At 28.9% G+C, this 17,417-nt stretch overlaps 2 protein-coding genes across 5 annotated transcripts; one reads left to right on the top strand and one right to left on the bottom strand.

Annotated features, from left to right (window-relative positions):
- Positions 1-4,200: 4,200 nt before the first annotated feature.
- LOC112687694 (protein sel-1 homolog 1) lies at positions 4,201-8,519 on the bottom strand. Of its 4 annotated transcripts, none has more exons than XM_025560559.1 (13): positions 8,429-8,519; positions 7,789-8,018; positions 7,490-7,727; positions 7,180-7,403; positions 6,911-7,106; positions 6,147-6,301; positions 5,954-6,079; positions 5,638-5,866; positions 5,431-5,579; positions 5,210-5,375; positions 4,852-5,102; positions 4,662-4,784; positions 4,201-4,592 (listed from the first exon to the last, which is right to left on the bottom strand). In XM_025560559.1, exons 2-13 carry the CDS (start codon positions 8,008-8,010, stop codon positions 4,443-4,445), a joined length of 2,229 nt encoding a protein of 742 aa, XP_025416344.1. In that variant the 5' UTR covers positions 8,011-8,018; positions 8,429-8,519; the 3' UTR covers positions 4,201-4,442. The 4 variants fall into 4 exon arrangements, with proteins under 4 accessions (XP_025416344.1, XP_025416343.1, XP_025416345.1 ...); XM_025560558.1 differs by lacking the exon at positions 8,429-8,519 and adding an exon at positions 8,111-8,410; XM_025560560.1 differs by lacking the exon at positions 8,429-8,519 and adding an exon at positions 8,085-8,410.
- Positions 8,520-8,567: 48 nt separating this feature from the next.
- LOC112687695 (52 kDa repressor of the inhibitor of the protein kinase-like) lies at positions 8,568-10,933 on the top strand. Its single transcript, XM_025560561.1, has 2 exons — positions 8,568-8,659; positions 8,763-10,933. The coding sequence occupies exon 2, from the start codon at positions 9,518-9,520 to the stop codon at positions 10,073-10,075; it is 558 nt and encodes a 185-aa protein (XP_025416346.1). The 5' UTR covers positions 8,568-8,659; positions 8,763-9,517; the 3' UTR covers positions 10,076-10,933.
- The last annotated feature ends 6,484 nt before the right edge of the window (positions 10,934-17,417 follow it).

Consider the following 17,417-nt stretch of genomic DNA (forward strand, 5'->3'; position numbering starts at 1 on the left):
CAGTGGATTCAATCTTGTTGAAATAATAGTGATCGTGCGACGATATAATGTAACGCCAAAGCTCACTCAGCGACGGCGGTTTGAATTTTTAAACATTTCTCGTTTCTCATTCGAACTCGAAGGACGGAAGTTTTTTTCCAATTTGGTCGGTTTTGTTTGACAACATTTCAAAGGTGAGTGAAAAAATTACAAATTGTTCTACCTACTTTTACAGCGTTATATCTTTATGATTATAATTGTATTTATTTATCTGTTTTAGTAATATATTTTATAATTTTATTACGTTTTAGATCCCAAGTTTAGTAACAATAAGTATTTATATTTTTGATTCAATAATTACTAAAAAAGGTTATACATTTCAGTATTTAAAACCAATACTTTTTGATATTCGTATTGGTAGAGATATAATAAATAATTAGCATCAGATGATGCATTCAACCATTCTCAGATGTTCTTGAATTCTCATTGATTATGACTGCAAATTATACATTTATATAAATCGACTGTATATAATATATATATATATATATATATATATATATATATATATACTATATATAATATATACTTTATGTCAGGGATGGCAAATTATTTGAACGCTACGTGCCAAAAATTACCTATTGTAAGAAATTATCGTCATTTTATTATATAATTAATGTGTTAATATAAAGAAGGTTAGCTCCGTAAAATGGGGTGAATTGCAAAAATATTTGAGTTTACCCAACTCTAAACTTCATTTAAAAATCAGACATTTATACTACCATTAAGGGAAACCCTTTTTTAGAATTTTTGGTACCTTGTTTATCATTATAATTGTAACAAAGTCATATAAAGAAATATAAAAAAATAATATTTAAATATAGTTGAGAAGTATAACTTATAAACTTTTTTTATTATATTTCTTTATACGGCTTTGTTACGAATCACCTTTGACTGGGTTGAATTAAAACATTGTGTTAGAAATCATGTTTTATTAATTTAAAATAATTCACGGATAAATTGAAACCGGGGCCTGACTAAGTTCACTACGTCTCGGCCATGGTGTCGAGCAATTTATGGATCACCAACATGAATCTTGCTAATAACCTACCCAAATAATTATAGCGTATGTTGTATCAGAGGCGTATGTAGAAAATATTTTCGGGAGAGGCTACTATGGACAGAGTTAAATTATCACTGACATCTAAGAATTACTAACAAGACACAGTAGGTACTTATCTACATTTCATTTACAGAATATTCCAAAACAATTTGGCGTTTGACGCAAATTCTAAATAAGCATAAAGCACCATTAAATTACGAGTATAATATACGTTTAAAATAATTTTTGAGTTTTTTTAAAACATTTCGGAGGGGGGGGGCGGATAGGCCCATAGGGAAAAAGGGATTTTCCTTTTGGGCCCTCGCCCTATATTATGTTGGTAGCCCCCTCGACACCATTAATTTTTTCATGGAAATTTATTATTTTTTTTTTATAGATAAATTATTTAAATTAAATTAGGATGGGTAAATATAATATATTTTATAAAAGCAATTTTTTTTTCATTTTGATGGCCCCATTAAAATATTTCCCTGTAATAAAATAACTACCTATCCACCTCTGGGGGAGGTGTAGCCCACTAGGCACCCCCCCTATATACGCCACTGTGCTGTATAGTTTTAACGAGTTTACAATAAAGTGAACACTACAATATTGATCTAAAACGTAGACAAACAACATTTTCAAGAAAGATCCATAGGCTATAAATAATTATTTTCATTTAGTCTGTGGAATAACCATGACTGCGTTTACATTGTCTAGTGGCGCCGAACACTACGCATAGGCCACAGAAAATATTGCGACGGCACTGACTGCATTTTACGGTATCTAAACTAACCTCTGATGTATTCAATCGATTTATGTAAATGTATCACTAGATAGGTACTTATATTAGGTACTTAATACAATAATATTACTTTGTTAATTATTTATTTTCTTAATATGATTTTTTTTTGTTGAATTCTTAATGCCAATTTATTGATATTTAGTTTATAATTACCTAGTCATTTTTAATAGAATATTATTAGATACGAATATGCTGCACTACATTCATCGAGTAGTCCTTTTCTTAAATCATATTTGATAAAATTAATTTCTGAAAATAGTGACTCGTTTGAATAAATTGAAGAAAATAATAGACAAAACAGCTAATGATTTTATTTTTAGAGTGGAATAATTTTGCCTATGACTCCCATCGCGCTGGATTTCCTTTTCAGTATAATACATTTTCCTCTCCATATGATACTCGACTAAAAATCTACAAGCTGCATTTCAAAATCATAGACTATGTATAATGCCTTGAATTAATTTAATTTTTACTTTCACAGTCGAAGAAAATGGCACCAGACAAGACTAAGAAAATGAAAACCGTGAAACAGAAAATCGAAAAGCTAAACAAAATTCCCTGTGGAGTTTCAAAAAGAAAAGGTAAAGAGCAAGCATATTTTAATTGTTAAGAATTTATAATTTGTATTGTTTCTTGTTGACACCATTTGATCATTTTAATTCATGAGTGTAAATTGAAACTATACAAAAAAAATATTTACGTTTTTCTGTACACAAAATATATTTTGACATGAAATAGATACCCTCTCGTATAATTTTTTTTTTTTTATTTATATATGGTTAAATAAATTATCAAATTCGTTTAATAGGTAATTCAGTTGGGGAAATTTTATACCATATACTATAGCTACACAATCGCAAATAAATACCTATTATTAAGTTCTCACGTGTTCCATCGAATATATTCTGCTTAGAGAATAAATAAAATAAGAATTTTGAATTATAAAACCTAAATTGTTAATTAGAAAAAATCTAAATCCCCGTGAAAGTTACATTATAAAAAGAATGTCCCAATGACAAATAGATGGATATAAAATTATCTATAAATATTATAACGAATATAACACTAGCTTTAGGTACTGATATATGTTTTGCAGTATTTGCAGTATATATTACTTTATAAGTTAAGAATAAAAACTGTAGACACTAATTAAATTAAAATAACCAAGAATTATAAATTTAAGAATTTTTTTTTTTCATAATTATTTAGTAAATTTGTTTTTCAAAGGTGAAATATATCAGGATTTGTTCAGGGAATGTATTGTTGCTATACCTGAAGTACCAAAAGATATAGTCATATGTAAGCCCAGTCCAGTATAAGCAAGTTCTTGATAAAATCAAAGGTGATTTTACTAATATAATATTGTGTTGTACCCATAATTCAATCAAATTCACTTATTTATTTATTTAATGACTATAAAGTAAGTATTTTATAACAATAAAATATTATTGTATTATATTATAATACTATTATTGATAAGATTATGTTGTTTCATTTATTTTTTTCTCGACTAGTTTAGTTTCTTGTACTGAGATCTATTTTCTAAAACACAAATAATATCCATAAAATTGAAAGTTTATTTATACAACAAATATCACGAGTATATTATTAAAAATTACATAGTTTTACAAAATTGTAATATTATTTACAAACACTACCTTAAAAATTAATAACTATTAAAGCAGAATAAATAATGAACATCAAATGTATGTGTAGCTTAAGTATTTTCTACAACTGCTATGATTTTCAAATGCTCTTAATGCAGTATAGTAATGTGATAGTAATTCATATTTCATACTAGTTAAAAAAAGCTGTTAACCATTAAATTATGTTAAACTTAGTACAAAATTTAAATCTTTAAAAATATTTTTTTCAGTATTTCGTAATACTATTATTGTTGAGTAAGTAATAATTTTAGGCACCAAATTATATTTTTTTCAAAATAACTTTAAATTTTGGTTATATAATAAAGACTATTATCATTGGACAGCTCATTAAATTTATATTAATATTATTTTTCATAATGAAATGTTAATTAACCTAAACACAAATTATATTAAAAATCACTTTGTCATCATTGATAAACATTTTAATGCTCAATGCATTTATTAATTATGCACTATATTAAATGATTTACAGAGCAGGAATGTAAAATTTAAAAGAATAAATAACAGAAAATACAATATTAATTCAGTCACCTCAAAAAAATAATAACTGAAATATATAAATTGACCATTTTTACAGTTTAAATTAAAAATAAAATAATAACAATTTATTAATTAATAATAATATTAAATAAATAACCCAATTTTAACAATAATTTAAGGTATTAATTATTCACTGCAAAATATATTTATATTAATTTTTCCATTGATATTTGCTTTACGGATTCCAGTTTTATTAAATAATCACATGTTCCATTAGTAAAATATGCACGTGGAACAAATTTTTTTTAAATTCTTATTTTCATTTATAATATATTTATTTATATTTTTGTAACAAGTACTGCACAGTCTTCCAAGATTTTTAATTATAATTTAAATACAAATAGTGCTTTCACACATTTGGTGGTTGCCTATTAGGTCTTCGTAAATAAATTATATAAGAAAGTAATGCAAACAGTACTGCTATTAAATATAAATCCCAATTGAAACCCATAGGTGCTGCAACATCGTTTGATAAAATAGACATAAAACTTAGAAAATTCTGGAACACATAATAAATTACAATTAATAATAATATGTAATAAGCATTAAATTTATCTACAGTTCTTACTGTGTAATAATAGTTGACCAAGTGACAAAAGTTGAGTTTTGATAAAGCTAAAAATACAGGTACTTTTGCATCTAGACTGGTTTCTGCAGCCATGTCATAACATCGTTTTGCCAAATGAATGTCCTGCACAAATATAGATAATTGTAAACAAAAATATTCCGTGATACTAAGTAAAACAAAAATGTTATACTTGTTCCATTCCCAATCCCATTTCGTGCATATAACCCAAATTGAACATTGCTTGGGCATTGTGATGTTGTTCAGATGCTTGTCGGTAATGATTGGCAGCCATTTCAAAATCAACTTTAGTACCTAGACCATAATAATGATAATCTCCTAGTTTTAATTGAGCTGCTGCATATCCTTGAGCAGCTGATCTACTCCAATACATCATTGCACGAACATAGCGTTCTTTCTCAGTTTCCCAAAGGTTAATATCACCTTAACAATAATAATTAATTTAAATAATGTTTTGTTAAGTATAACAAGAAAATGAAATGAAATTTAATATATATATATATATATATATATTTATGTATAATAATTACCTCTATCTAATATAAAAGCAGTATTGCTTTGGGCAACCTCATAACCCAATTCCGCCAAGAAAGAATACAAAACGAATGACTCTTCAAATTTATTTTCTTTATAAGTATTGTAAGCATGCATTAAATATCCACCCCATTTACCACGTTCAGCAACATTTTTGAACAGCTGAAAAATAAATTTCTAGAGTAATTCTGTATTTACAGACAGTTAAATAGTATACTTCTAGAGCAGTTGTACAGGAGCGCAATACACCAATACCGGATGCATGCATTTGTGCCATATTAAAGTAAGCTAACAAATTGCCAGATTTAGATGCTAAACCAAAGTTTTTAACTGCTATTTTATAATCACGTTTTACACCCAATCCCTCTGAAATTAAAAAATATATAAATACACAATTTAAACAAGAAGTCTAATTTCAACTTACTGTAATAGATGATTCCTACATATAAATGCCCTTCAACCCAACCTTGTTCAGCAGCCAAAGTAAACCAATTCAAAGCCTCTGAATAATCCTGGGCAACATTTAGACCATGTAGATACATATAACCCAAACCACTTTGCCCAACAGGATTTTTTAACTTAGCTGCTTTATAAAAGTATTCAAGAGCTTTTTCATAATCAGGTTTAATGCCCTCGCGCTCTTCTAAAAATATCTATAAATCAATAATTGTATTTAGTTATCAATTTGAATAGTTAGAAGTAGTAATAAATAGTAATATTATTATTTTTATTATTATTACCTTTCCAAGATAACCATATGCAAGAGCATTACCATTGTCTGCTGCTTTACGAAAATAATGTTCAGCAGTTTCTAAATTAATTGCTACACCTCTTCCACCTTGTAAATATAACTGACCTAAACCAACCTATTCAAAACAAAATATTTGAAACGTTATCAATATATTGTACCACTAATAATTAATTATATAATACCTGAGCTTGAGCATCTCCTTTGTTAGCCAACATTTTATAATAATCCAACAAATCAGAATCTACTATTCCGCTATTATAATTTGGATTATCTAGCTCTTCCATTAACTTAATACGTTGAATGAGTGGCCCACCAGATAAAGACAATTCATTGGCAACTAAAATTATTAACCATATTAATTCATCAAAACTAGCTATTAAAAGTGTTATAGTAGTAAAAGTGTTTCTTAAAGCATGTTTTCAGACTTTTAAATAGTACTTTGACTATGAAAAATAAATTTGGAACAAAAATTCTTATATAAAAAAATAACTTTGTTAGAAAATATGAAGAACATGCAAAGCAAACATGAAGTTATTTTATTGATTCAAGGGCATACCCAAGGAGGGTTTCGGGTCCGGATCCCCTATTGAAATTTCTACATACTAAACAATTTTATAGTAAATAGTATAATAATAGTATATAGTCTATATTAATTTCCCACTATCAGATAAGATAAAAATGTTGGACCCCCTTTCATAAAAAATTCCTGGGTACGCTCCTGTATTGATTTAATTGATTTTTCTAACTAAATACAATATTCTAATAAATTATTATGGAAAAATTGAAATTTAATAATGATATCATTGAGAGACTATTTGTGTACTTTTTTTTGATAGAATTTTTGTCTCTCTGAATTGTTTAAAAAATATTTATATAAGTTTTTTAAAAGTCTAAGATTATGTTGTTATTTCTTATTTCTTAATAAAATAAGTGCAAGATTAATTACCATTATTTGCAACTGCTCTATAGTATTCCAAAGACTTCTCACAACTATAAGACACAGTGGCACCAGCAAAATATCTGTATCCCAGTGCTAGCTGAGCTAATACATTACCGCCAACAGCAGCCATAACATAATGTACAAGTGCTTTTGGCTGGCTCACAGGAACATGTAATCCAACAGCATACAAGAAACCTAAGCCCTACGTTTAAATAAAAATAATAGCCAAATATATTTATAAATAATATTAATAGTTATTTATAAAAGGTATTTACTAAATGAGCATCTGGATTTCCTTTATTAGACAATTCGTTAAAAATTGAATATGCTTGGGGTATATCTTGATTGTATTTCAAGCCAAATAATAAGGCAAATGCAAATTTTGCTTTAGCTTCTTCATGATCTAAAGTATAAGCTTTGTAAAAATACTCATATGCATCTAAATGATCTCCGAGGGTTGATTTTAATTTTTTCAACCCGGTTTGATATAGTTGTTCCGCTACAAAAAAATTTAAAATAAATTACTTAGTAATCATTTTCAGTGCTCAAATTAAATAATTTAACTAAATTAGTTAAATTACATACCTTCTTCTTCTCTTGTTGAACTTGGAGGAGCTTTGATTGGTTCCTTCCAATCCGTAACAACAATATCATCATCAAAATCATCATCATTTTTTAAATGTTGTACATTAACATCATCATTTGACATATCCGCCCAATAACTGAAGAGACCATTAGTAGGAAATTTGATTAACTGTAAATTATCACCACTATCGAAATCTTCCGATTTCAATTGTTCTTGAGATTGATCAGAAGGTTTTTCCTAAAACGATTGAACACACGAAATACAATGCATGAAATATATATAAATGAAATAATATTACCTTTGACAAATCAGGAGCCTCGACAATTTTCATGGCAGCATTACTGATCAACTGTAGCATACGAGTAGTAGCATCATCCTGTTCATCTACTTCGTTGGTCCTTACATCAGATATATCGTAACTGTCATCTTCATCATCTTTGGATTTCTTTTCTTCTTTGTGTCCGCCAACCAAGGTGACAACCAATATAAAAACGAGCCATAATAACAAACGTTCCTTCATTGGTGGATCTGTAACACACATTACACATTAACAATGACATGTCAATTTTGACAGATCTGAATAAAGTTAAATACATTTGTAAAAATGCTCATACACCTACAAAATTTAGACTCATACCATTTACGTGCAATAACCACACGAGACGAAAAATTTAGATTTTTGACGTTTCTACTGATGCCTAATGAACTTAGATATTGAGGAACGTTCAATGATAAAAATGTTCAATTCAAATTCATTACTCCACCAAGAAATTCATATCAACATTATTGATAAGATTCCCCGTTTAGCACCACTAATCATTTTAGTTCTTTGACAATCTACTAGATAGAGATTAATGGCTCCGGAAAATGGGAAAATTTAGACCTTTTCAACATTTAATTTATCTCGACGGGGTTGGATTGTATTGATTTATACATACACGTTCACCGACTGCTTAGAAACCGCCAGCAGACATTAAATGATCGATCATCACAAGAAAGAACTCGTATTGTTACACCTATAGTTCTTTATAGTTTGAATAAAGTAATCGAGGACAAAATAATTTACATACGTGGTGCTTTTGGATTTGATAATAATGTTATTGTTATTGTACCGATTTCCTATCACCTTGGTCATCATCTGGACGAGAGCAGTGCGGTTCACTTACACGGTAATAAAAGGGAAAGGAAACAATCGTTTTTTATAAAATAAAAAAATTAACTTTTTAAAATAATTAATTCAATTATTGAACGTGGCTTTTATTTTTCTGGCAGACATTTCCGTTCGCAATATGATAAACGCTTGACTACGATTTGTATTCGGTAATCACTGACTGATCACGCACTCGGTATAATAATATTACAATGGTTTTCGTTGCAACCGAGCCATTTGCGTAACATAGGATTTATAACAGTGGCGCCCACAGGTTATCCATGAACCTGTAATGAATGGAAAAAAACCAAGAAAATTACCGGTGATGATTATACACATCTAAATCATTTATCTAACTATGTTATTAACTAATATATTACCTCTCCGATCCTCGTAGCGACTTCTCAGTAGAAATTGTGATTAGCGTCTGAACTATAGGATGAGGTGACCGATTTGTTTTTGAAATAACCAAGACTCGTTTATTCGTTTATTATTATACATTTTATTTAAACACACATGATAAATATAAAAATAATATGCGTAAGAGCAATATGTAAGCGTTCGTGACATGAAGAGCTGCTCTGTCTGGAGAATCGATGATCGGCCTCCTTACATGTCATATTTTGTGAGTGTGTGATCCTTTATCGCTTTTTTGTCCTATACAATAACTATAACTTATTCTAATGCTTTCGATGATTATAATTATTTTATAATCATTTTAAATCTAAAAGATATATAATGGCTTAATCGCACATCATTCACACCAGTGCAGTTATAATTATACTAGGGCCACCAAATTTATTTTTGTCTACATCCATACGACCATATTCGTTTGATTCGTAAATTCGTTTGTTTGAAATAATTTTTTTTCAAATGGATGTTTACCTTAAATAAATTAAAAAATATTGCTAATTCTGATGTAAGTGACAAAGCATTAGCACAAACAATACTTGATAATCTTGAAATCATGGGACTCGAATTAATTTACTTAATTGGACAAGGCTACGATGGAACGGAGGCTATGTCCGGGAAATTTAATGGAACACAAAAACATATCAATGATAAATATCCGACGGCTTTATATATCCACTGTGGAGCACATAGCCTAAACTTGGCTATTTCATTTAGTTGTAATGTAACTGATATTCGAAACTGTATGGACACAATGCAATCTATATGTAACTTTTTTGGCTATCCTAAAAGACAAAATGTACTTAAAATATCAATTCAAAATGAATTACATGAATCAAAATTGAAAAAACTAAAAAAATTTTGCCCTACAAGGTGGGTTGAGCGCCATGACGCTGTATTTGTCTTTCATGAACTTCAACCTGCAGTTTTGGATGCACTTAATGAAATATCTACTTGGAAAGATACTGAGATTTCTGCTTTAGCTAACCAACTTAGTTCCTCCATCCATCGATTAAGGTTTTAAGTAGCCTTATTGATATTAGTAAAAGTATTTGCAATAACTGCTCCTTTGTGCAAATTTCTTAAAACTAAAAATTTAGATTTAGAATCTGTCCTAGAATTTGCTGATATGACTCAATAAACTATAAAACAAATCCGTGATAATGCTAATGTTGAGTTTGATGATATATTTAAAAATTTTGAAGATGTCTGTATTAGTTTTGATATAACTGTTAGTGTTCCAAGAGCAACAAGTCGACAAAAAAATAGGATTAATGTTATGAATAATAATCCAACAGAATATTATAGAGTCTCAATATTCATCCCATTTCTTGATAATTTTATTGAACAACTCCATGGACAATTTCTTGAACATAGGGTCAAACTAAAAAGTTTCAATTGCTTATTACCTAAGACTAGCAAACAAATATCCGAAGAAACTTTTGAGGACTTCAAAATTATGCACAATTTTTATACTGATATATTAAGTTACAGCAACAATTTGACTAGCCTAGAAGTAAATTATGGTGAACTTAAACTGTGGTATAATAGTTGCGCATTCAAATCACCAAATTCGTCGTTAACAATAACCGAAGTATTTTTCCATTGTAATCCTGATTTTTTTCCTGTAATCTCAAAGTTATTGCAAATATTAATTACACTACTAGTCACAACAGCTACTGGAGAGAGGTCTTTTTCTTCCTTGCGTCACTGAAAAATTATCAGAAATACTACTGGTCAAATGAGACTAAATGGATTGGCAGTCCTCAATATACACCAGAATATTTATGTTAATCCATTGATGATAATTGATGAAATGGCTAAAACTTCAAAACGAAGACTCAATATTAATCTATAAGTGTTTTTTGTTTGTTTTTTTTTATAAATACGACGTTTATTGTTTTATTTCTTGTTATATATAACAATATTATATATACGACAATACTGATTGAGAAATTTATACAGTGTATATATTAATATTAATTATGTAATATTATTAACCAGGCAGGATTTTAGCTTATATGTATATTATAGTAATATAACATTGTAACCCCTCCCTGAAATTTTTTTCTAGTTGCGCCACTGCATATATACATGCCACTGGCTTGTTTTACAAAATTTATCTATTACTTCATCATAATTTATTTCTATATAGTAGTTACATAACATATTAACTTAATAGCATATAAATCTATCAACATTATTGTAGTTATCTATATTAGTTATATATTTATTTTAATATATACTTATATTTGTTTGCATATTTGGCATTGCCAACTCTTTACGTTTTATTCAACGGTCTAAAGATCCAGATTAATAATTATGCCTTTATGTTGTTTACTCCTGAGAACGGAGTGTTGTTCTTTAATGTATGTAGCCCCCAGGACCCACGAGATATCAGTACAATTTGGTATCCTACGTGGGCGTCACTGGATGTATATAATAGAATTATCAACGAAACGTAAAAATAGAGATTAATAATTTAACTAATTTATAGATGGAGAAAATAAAAATAAACAGCCATATCACACCTTGCAGTTTCGGTGTTTCAACAATCTGTCGAAATAGTATGCAGGAAGCACCGTTCTGTATTTTTACTTTTGTCCACACATCCATTTGTGTTACGTATTATGAAAAAATTGAATTAAATAATTTATTATGAAAGTATAACAACGATGACGGAGAAGATTCCTTTTAAAAGAGGGGGGGGGGTAAAATGTTTTCATTTTTTACGTTATAGGAAATTTAACTTATTTTTGAGAAAATTAAACGTATTAAGAATTTTACGAATCTTCAAAACTTTTTAACTTTTGTTTATGTCCGGACGGCTAATTTTTCTTATATCTTTAGTTGTCGTACCTTCCCCATTACAACAAGTCATCGCGGTAGACTCCATTTGTACCTGCTGCGGTACCACAGATAACATTAAAAATTTGATGATGCGTCTTGAACGCAGTTATCTAATACTTCGATGGAAAATGTGCTGCGTATTTCCGAGATGGCATTTTCAAGTTTCATTGGAAAAAATGCAACAATTTGAATGGTGATTATGTAGAGAAATAATAAAATGTATCTTTCATTTATTTATTTATTTATTTAAATTTTATACGGGGCAAGCCCAATTACATAAATATTACTAATAATAACAATCATTCGTTAATAGTCTTAAACAAAAAACGAATAAAAAAGAGAAAAAACAAAAAAAAACAATGATGTACAATATAAATGATAATATAATATACTTATAGCTATGAATTAATAAGTAATAAATTACAATATAACTTGAATGAGTTAAAATTTGGTGATATGAACATATTGATATTTAATTTGTTAATAGTTTTCATAATTCTAAGATGAGGGGTATTGCTTGCGAAATTAGTTACTTCTGTGTTAAGATAAAAAGTGTTTTTTGACCGGGAGTTACGAGATGGGGAATAAAAGAAGAAACGATTTAGAAACTCAGGACAGTCAATAAGTCCTGTAAAGAGTTTATAAGAAAAATATAAATCTAATTGCATACGACGTTGTTCAAGTGTTTCGATGTTGAAAAACGTTAATAATGGGGAGTACGAAAAATGGGGTTCTCTAAATATGGAACATTTAAATAAGAGGAAACGTAAAAACTTGTGTTGAATTTCTTCAATTTTATGTTTATGACTCGAATGGTATGGAGACCATATTATTGAGCCATATTCACTGATAGAACGAACCAAACTTTAAATCTAATGAATCATCGAAATCAGCATAGTTAAATCAGCATAAGTAAAATCAAAATCAATACCCTGGTCTGACTTTTGTCCAATGCTTAAAAATAGCGTTGATAAATTGTGGCTAAGATACTGGAAAGGTCTTCCCACTCATTTTGCCACTTGGTACAGAGACATTGTGCCATCCATTTCTCCTCTTCCGTGGTTTGATAAATCCAAACTATCTCGCAAAAATATTTCATCTTTCTCTCGTCTTCGTTTCGGACACACCTTACTACCCTCGCACTCATTCAAACTTGACCTAAATGATTCCCCCCTCTGTACTCGCCATTTTTCTCCCGCCACTTGCAATATCACCCACATTCTTTTTAACTGCCCATACATCTCCTCCCAACGCGAAAGCTTTCTCTCACAAATCAATTCTCTAAATATTCCAGCCAATCCTCAATCTATCCTCTCCTACAATTCTCAATCCATTACTTTATCCTTACTTAATTTAATCAACCAGGCTGGTTTCATAATTTAAATTTAAAAATTGAAAAAAAAAAAAAAAATTGTTCTTTTCTTTTGTTTCTAATTTAATAGAATATTATATATTTGTAATTTACTTTGTATATTATCATAATTGTTGAAACTAATGGTTTTAACCAAGTTTCCTAATAAAAAAAAAAAGTAAAATCAATGATTTTATTTGACATATTAACTATGTTCGTAATATGACAATCAAATTTGAGTTTGGGATCAAAATAAATACCAAGGTCTTTAATAGGCTCGATAGTCCGAGGTAGTGGTTTACCATTGAGATTATAATCAAAGAAAAAAACTACTCGAGCTCTATCTTATTTATTGTGTAAAAGATTTAAAGTAATAAATACATTTTTCATTATTCCGTACATTTTTGTACCTTTTTATCGGACAACCTACGTATCTACTAATGCTACCAGTACACCATGGTCCGGTCTACATCAATCCGATCGTATACAAATTGGTGAAGGATTGGTTCAGTCGGACTCCAAATGTTTATAAACGATTTCGGTTCGATATCGGTTTAAACAACAATCATTTCAGTTCAGTCTTAATTCTCAAACTTAAACAGATCGGGTAAAAATATCCTAGGAAAATCATACTCCCCTCGAGGTACAATATTCCTAGTAAATTCTTACCGGGAAGTAAGATTATCCTAGGATATTCTTACGGGGGGTAAAAATTTTCTAGGATAATAGTACCCACTTAAGAGGGTATAATTAACCTAGGATAATCTTACCGGGGGTAAAGATAATCTAGGATAATTATACAGGAGGTAAAATATGCCTAGGAAAATCTTGATCCCCCCTCCCCTGTAATATTTTCCGGGGGTATGATTTGACTAGAACAACGGTCCAAAAAAAAAAAATTAGCAGTCACTTCGGTCCGACTCGGTCCTTTATTAAAATTGTCCGTCCAGTCTTGTCCGGTTCCCAAAATTACGGACTGTGCAGAGCATCAGTACCTACTTATTTATTTTCGCCGTATAACGTTAATGGGCTTTAGGACCATTAAATGAATTAGGTCATTGAAATATAATATAATAAAATTCACAGTTTGTTGTTATAAATAACACGATCACGTCATAAATATTAGTAAACATTTGTGAACCATTTAAAATGTCAAGTGCCTATCAAATAGCACAAACGTCATTAATAGTTATATTTCAAAAATATTATGAAATTTCTATAAAATGTTAATAAAAATACTCCGCAATAAATGTATCCAGGTTAGTGTCTCCCTCCAAATAATGAGTACTAAAAAAATTTTTTTTATTGCCTATTATTTAGTTCTAAATATAGTTTTTTTTTTTTAAATATTGTTTTTTCCAATGGAAGTGGCACTTACCTCCAGTACACCATCCTGGATCCACCTATGCACCGAATGACCAATGACTGAAAGCGAACGAAATGAGTGAACACCAAAATAGTAAATAACAATTTAATAATGAATGAGAGTTGCTACTCGGATTAATACAGTAGAACCTCATTATTCCGGACTAATTGGGGCTCTAGGTTGTCCGAATGAATGAAAGTCCGGATTAAACAAAATAACCAAAAATCGTAAATTATAAATTTAAAAAAAATGTATTGAATGTATTATACAAGTTTTAATTTTATATATTATATGTATTTTTAACAATATTAAGTTTAAAAAATAGTACATAATTTTATTATAATCATTACATACATAATACAGTACATACTAAGGCTTACTTTCATTTTTCACACTTGAAACGCTTACTGGTTTAAAGAAACTGCTGATCTTTGGTTGTTTTCTTTTCACAGTGATTTCTTTAATGATTAACTCGGGAAAATCCTTTATATACTCATAATACGCAGATATGTTTTCATCGTTGTTATATTTCACGTATCTTATGACAATGTTTAGATAGTTTAGATAAACTAACGTAATTTATGTATTATAAACGGCTGTCCGGATTAATAAGGTTCTACTGTACTATTATTTCCAAAAACATTACCTACTATATTCGTTCATTATCAATCATTAGGTTGTTAATGACCAAGTTGATGGATATTTTACGATTTCAAGAACTGTTTCACACAAGCACGCACAAGTTACCGAAATTAATTTTTGACTTTTTTCTATTTTTAGAATCAGTACAATATAGCTATAGGAAATAGATTTTTTTAGTTCTTCCCGTGACTCGATTTAAATTTTGAAAATAAGTCTATATACGATAACTATTTTACTAAGTTATGTTGGCAAAATAATTGACGTTTTAAAACTGAATGTATGCGTATACAATAAAAAGTTAACATCTTTTTTAAGCTTTATTGAAAAAAAAAATAAAAAATATATTTCTTACATAACTTAGGAAAAGGGATGACGAATTCATACGTGTTTTAAAAACAATAAACAGACATCGGGAAGTACGTAAACTAAACTTCTCCTCTTTGGTCTAAAACTACAAAAATTACCGTCATAACTGCACATAGTATTTACAACCGCTCGGTTGTACATAGCATTGTATGACGTAATTATTGAACATATAATTCCGTAGTTTATTATTTTATCAAGATTGATTTTGTATGTGCCTTAAAAAAACTCCTAAGTATTAATATATCATTTCAATAAGTTAGCTCAATTAGGTATAATGACTTATATGTATGAATTGTCTGTTTTCGTAAGTAGAACAAATTTTAAAATTACAAGTATGTAGTTGAGTATAATTATCTAATTATGAATATCAGCTTAATGTGCTAAACAAATTATATTGAATGCAGTTTTGAAAGTTTAATTATTTGTAAATTGTAATTATTAAAATAATATAGCAATTACTTTTTTTTTTTGGTTTAGTATACTTTTAAGTATACAATAATACTATTTATAAATTATAATTTATATTTTGAATACATTTAAATTATTACGAACAGTAGTTATATTTTAAAATCAAGTTTATTTATTATTTTACTGTTGTTAAATATTACATAGAATAGTTAATTTTTGTTATATATTTATTTATTATTATTATGCAATTTATATATTATAATTGCATAAGAATTAGTAACGAGCTTATAAGTATAAATTTAAATTGTATTTTCGATTATTATGTTATTAGGTTATTATCTTTTAGACTTATGGACATTTTGATTAAAAATAGTTATAAATAAACACATATTATAACACAGATTATATGAATACAGATGGTGCACTTTCTATGCTATAATGTAAATTCAGCGATAAGAGTCGGACACTTTTAAGGAGAGTGACTACAAGCAGAAAACTACATTTCTTTATAATAATTTATAATTTCTGAACGAGCATCATTGACTTTTGTTGTAACTCCACGAAATGCCAACCATAATTCAAAGTTATTTTTCTAAGTAAATAATATGGCTCATTATTATGGTAAAATGTTCAGTACAATCATGTATTTTTGAATGTGGTCACATTGATCACAGAAGTTGGTCACGCTCTATAAAAGTGCCCGCGATTTGTTTACATTTTGAGAAATTGCCAAAAGTACACCATCTGTATTCATATAAACTATGATTATAACTTATATAGCAAGCCGCCTGGCCGCTGTTGTAGATAATTACGTGCGAATAAGTTCTAAATAAAAATATGCGATAACGTAGAAAAACATGTCATATTTGTACATTGATGCGTTAGACTAGGGATGGGCAATTTAAAATTACTAGAGAGCCAATTTTTAGAAAATTAAAATCTAGCGGGCCAGACCACACAAAACAAAAAAAAAAAAAAGGTCATTCAAAATATTAATTTTAAATAATATTTATATACACGGAAATAATAAATTAAACACATGCGACAGTACGACACGAATGATACAAAGAAGCTGGAAGAAACTGACCAAGTTAAATAGTTCGGTATAAACAGCTATGGTTGAAAGCTATACGTATACAAACCATATGACATTTAGACCCATATTTTTTTTTAGCTTCTACAGGCCATTAAGGCCCTTCGCTACTTCTGCTAAGCCTTTTCATCGATCTTTGTTGTCTGCATCCTCAATTATTGCGGTTTCATCTACTTGCATTAAATCTTTCTTTACCCTCTAGCCAACGTTGACGTGGTCTTCCTCTGGGGCGTATTTTATTTAGTTTAGATAACACAACTTGTCTCATTAGGCTGTCCTTATCTCGCCAT

Source organism: Sipha flava, unplaced genomic scaffold (genome assembly GCF_003268045.1).
Source record: "Sipha flava isolate LNK unplaced genomic scaffold, YSA_version1 35a_pilon_pilon, whole genome shotgun sequence".
In the NCBI taxonomy this organism is placed as follows: domain Eukaryota; kingdom Metazoa; phylum Arthropoda; class Insecta; order Hemiptera; family Aphididae; genus Sipha; species Sipha flava.

Bases quoted from the DNA above. Each gene is read 5' to 3' on its own strand.
- LOC112687695 (XM_025560561.1), top strand. From the start codon at position 9,518: ATGTTTACCTTAAATAAATTAAAAAATATTGCTAATTCTGATGTAAGT.
- LOC112687694 (XM_025560559.1), bottom strand. From the start codon at position 8,010: ATGAAGGAACGTTTGTTATTATGGCTCGTTTTTATATTGGTTGTCACC. The intron at 5,867-5,953 runs GTAATAATAATA...ATTGATTTATAG, and splicing joins CATATGGTTATCTTGGAAAG to ATATTTTTAGAAGAGCGCGA. The intron at 5,580-5,637 runs GTAAGTTGAAAT...TTTTAATTTCAG, and splicing joins TGTAGGAATCATCTATTACA to AGGGATTGGGTGTAAAACGT.